The sequence below is a fragment of the Gymnogyps californianus genome, chromosome 4 (assembly GCF_018139145.2).
Source record: "Gymnogyps californianus isolate 813 chromosome 4, ASM1813914v2, whole genome shotgun sequence".
Lineage (NCBI taxonomy): Eukaryota > Metazoa > Chordata > Aves > Accipitriformes > Cathartidae > Gymnogyps > Gymnogyps californianus.
The window spans coordinates 15,125,293-15,127,438 of NC_059474.1; the positions used below are offsets into that span (position 1 = coordinate 15,125,293).

At 63.9% G+C, this 2,146-nt stretch overlaps 1 protein-coding gene across 1 annotated transcript; it reads right to left on the reverse strand.

Moving 5' to 3' along the window:
• Positions 1-201: 201 nt before the first annotated feature.
• Positions 202-1,209, reverse strand: LOC127015524 (inositol 1,4,5-trisphosphate receptor-interacting protein-like 1). The gene has a single exon (XM_050895515.1). It carries the CDS (start codon positions 1,207-1,209, stop codon positions 202-204), a length of 1,008 nt encoding a protein of 335 aa, XP_050751472.1.
• Positions 1,210-2,146: the final 937 nt, after the last annotated feature.

A 2,146-nucleotide genomic window follows, 5' to 3' on the forward strand; every position in this document is an offset into this window, starting at 1 on the left:
AGCGCGAGAGGAAAGTAGGTCCTCAGGGTCACAGGCATGGGTGGAAAAGCCTGTGACCACCAGGACAGGGGTGCAGAGCTGCAGGCCTCTGAGGTGGAAATTGTCCTGCTGGGTGTGCCTCGCCGTGAGCCTGAAAAGCGGCATCTCGACACCAGCGCAGCTCTCCGGCCACGGTGTGCTGCCGGTAAAGCTGGCCTCTGCCTACTCAAGGCGCAGGTAGGCGCCTGAGCTGCCTTGCTGCACTGCAAAAATCATCTCCGTGCAGATGTTCATCTTGGAGGTGCTTGTCAGCTGGAACCGGCAGGAGTGGGAGGAGGGCAGCACCGTCAGCTGGCAGTGGGGCGACTGAGGCAGAAGCAGCCAGGCTGATCTCACCAACAGTTGGACCCAGCAGGCGATTTTCTCCACGTCCAAGTAGGAGCCTGTGCAGAGGGTGCGTAGGAGGTCCGAGCTCTGGTCCCTGGGCAGCGTGCCGTCGGGGTGGTGGAGAAAGCACAGAACATCCCCCAGCAGCGGCTCCCTCGAGCACATGCACTCCCGCACCACACGGATGCTGGAGTGCCTTGCTGGCAGCTGCCCCGTGGTGCCCAGCTCCAGGCTGAAAGAGTGCCCGGGGGGTGGCCGCAGGAACACGAGCAGGCGGTAGGCGATGCTGTTCTCCTGGACGCTCCAGGCTTCACAGGTGCCGTCCATCCCAATGGCCGGGTGCATCTGCGGCATGAAAGTCCTCTTGCAAAGCACGCGGCAGACACCAAGGAGGTCACCCACCAGCTCCTGCAGCACCTTGCACGTGTCGGGCAGGCCCTGAGTCGGCGATGGGGTGGATGCAGCCAAAGACCTGATGCCGTTGTGTGCACCATTGAGGTCTTCCTCCTCCTCATCGTCCTCCTCCTTGCTGCTGGAGCTGTCCTGCTCGCTGCAGCTGTCCCAGGTAAGCTTCGTTTCCCTGGCCAGCCAGCAGACCTCAGCGAGCAGGACCAGGGCTCCTGCAGCGATCCACAGCAGCCGCTGCTGCAACACAGAAAGGAGCGTGGCTTCCTCCGCGCCCCTGCTCCGCTCAACCTCCTGCAGCAGCCGAGTCATCTCCTGACGCAGATACTCCTCACGCTGCTGCATCCGCTGGGCCGTGGCCACATCTGTCTGGGCATCGGGCTTCAGCCCGTGCTGGATGGCCAGCACAGCCAGGACGAGGGCGACTGCCGCAACCATGGCCTGGAGGAGGCGGGAGAAAAGGGGGCTGAGCAGGGCTGGGTGGAGGGAGCACGGGGCTAGGGGAGCGGGGCAGGAGCCGCCTGGAGCCGGGGGCCGGCAGGAGAGGGGGTGCGGGAGGTGGGAGGGAGCAAGGGCAGGGTTTGTGAGCAGTGCCTGGATGGGAGCCACGGGCTCTGCCAGGAAAGCGTTTGGGCACTGGTGTCGACAGGCTTGAAGGGGCCGCAGGCCCTGGCTGGAGGCAGCACGGGGCCCATCCCGCCCAAGCCGCCCTGATGGCCAGCCCCTGCTGGGCTGTGCCCCGTGAATGGGCAAGGGACACCCGAGCAGAGTCTCCCGAGGCCCCATCCCTGCCACACGACAGCGTCCATGCAGCCACGGGCGCCGGCACGTCCCCAGAGCCTCTCTGGGCACCTGCCAGCACTGGGAGCCCCCAGCACCTCTGCCCCCAGCCCCGAGGGCGGTACCGTGCCCTGCCCCGAGGGGCTCGGCTCTCGCTCTGGGTTAGGAACCCCCCGGCCATCTGCCCCGTCCCCCATCCAGCCCAGCCTTCCCCCTGCATGCTGCACTCACCGATCGCCCAAGTCAAACAGAGGTGGGGCTGCGTGGTGATGTCCCTGGGGACGGCTCCCATTGTGACCTGTCCTCTGTGCTGTCACAGCCGCCAGAGCAGCATCGCCCAGGCGGCAAGCCCCAGCCTTCGTCCCCGCCGCCCGGCTCAGCGGGTCCTGGACATCACAGCAAGTACAAACTTGTGACTTTCTAGGAAAGGGAAAAGTGCACGCAGCATGTACTAACAGCTCTTGCAGTTGAAGGTTGAATAGCCGCTACTGACTCTTATTTTTTCAGGATGTTTTCCCTCTTTTCCAGACTATTTTTCACCTTTTCAGATGGTAAGTTGCTGTTACAGTTCCTTGGTTTTGTGCTTATCAATGGT

Excerpts from the sequence above, each read along its gene's own strand:
- LOC127015524 (XM_050895515.1), bottom strand. The coding sequence starts at position 1,209 with ATGGTTGCGGCAGTCGCCCTCGTCCTGGCTGTGCTGGCCATCCAGCAC.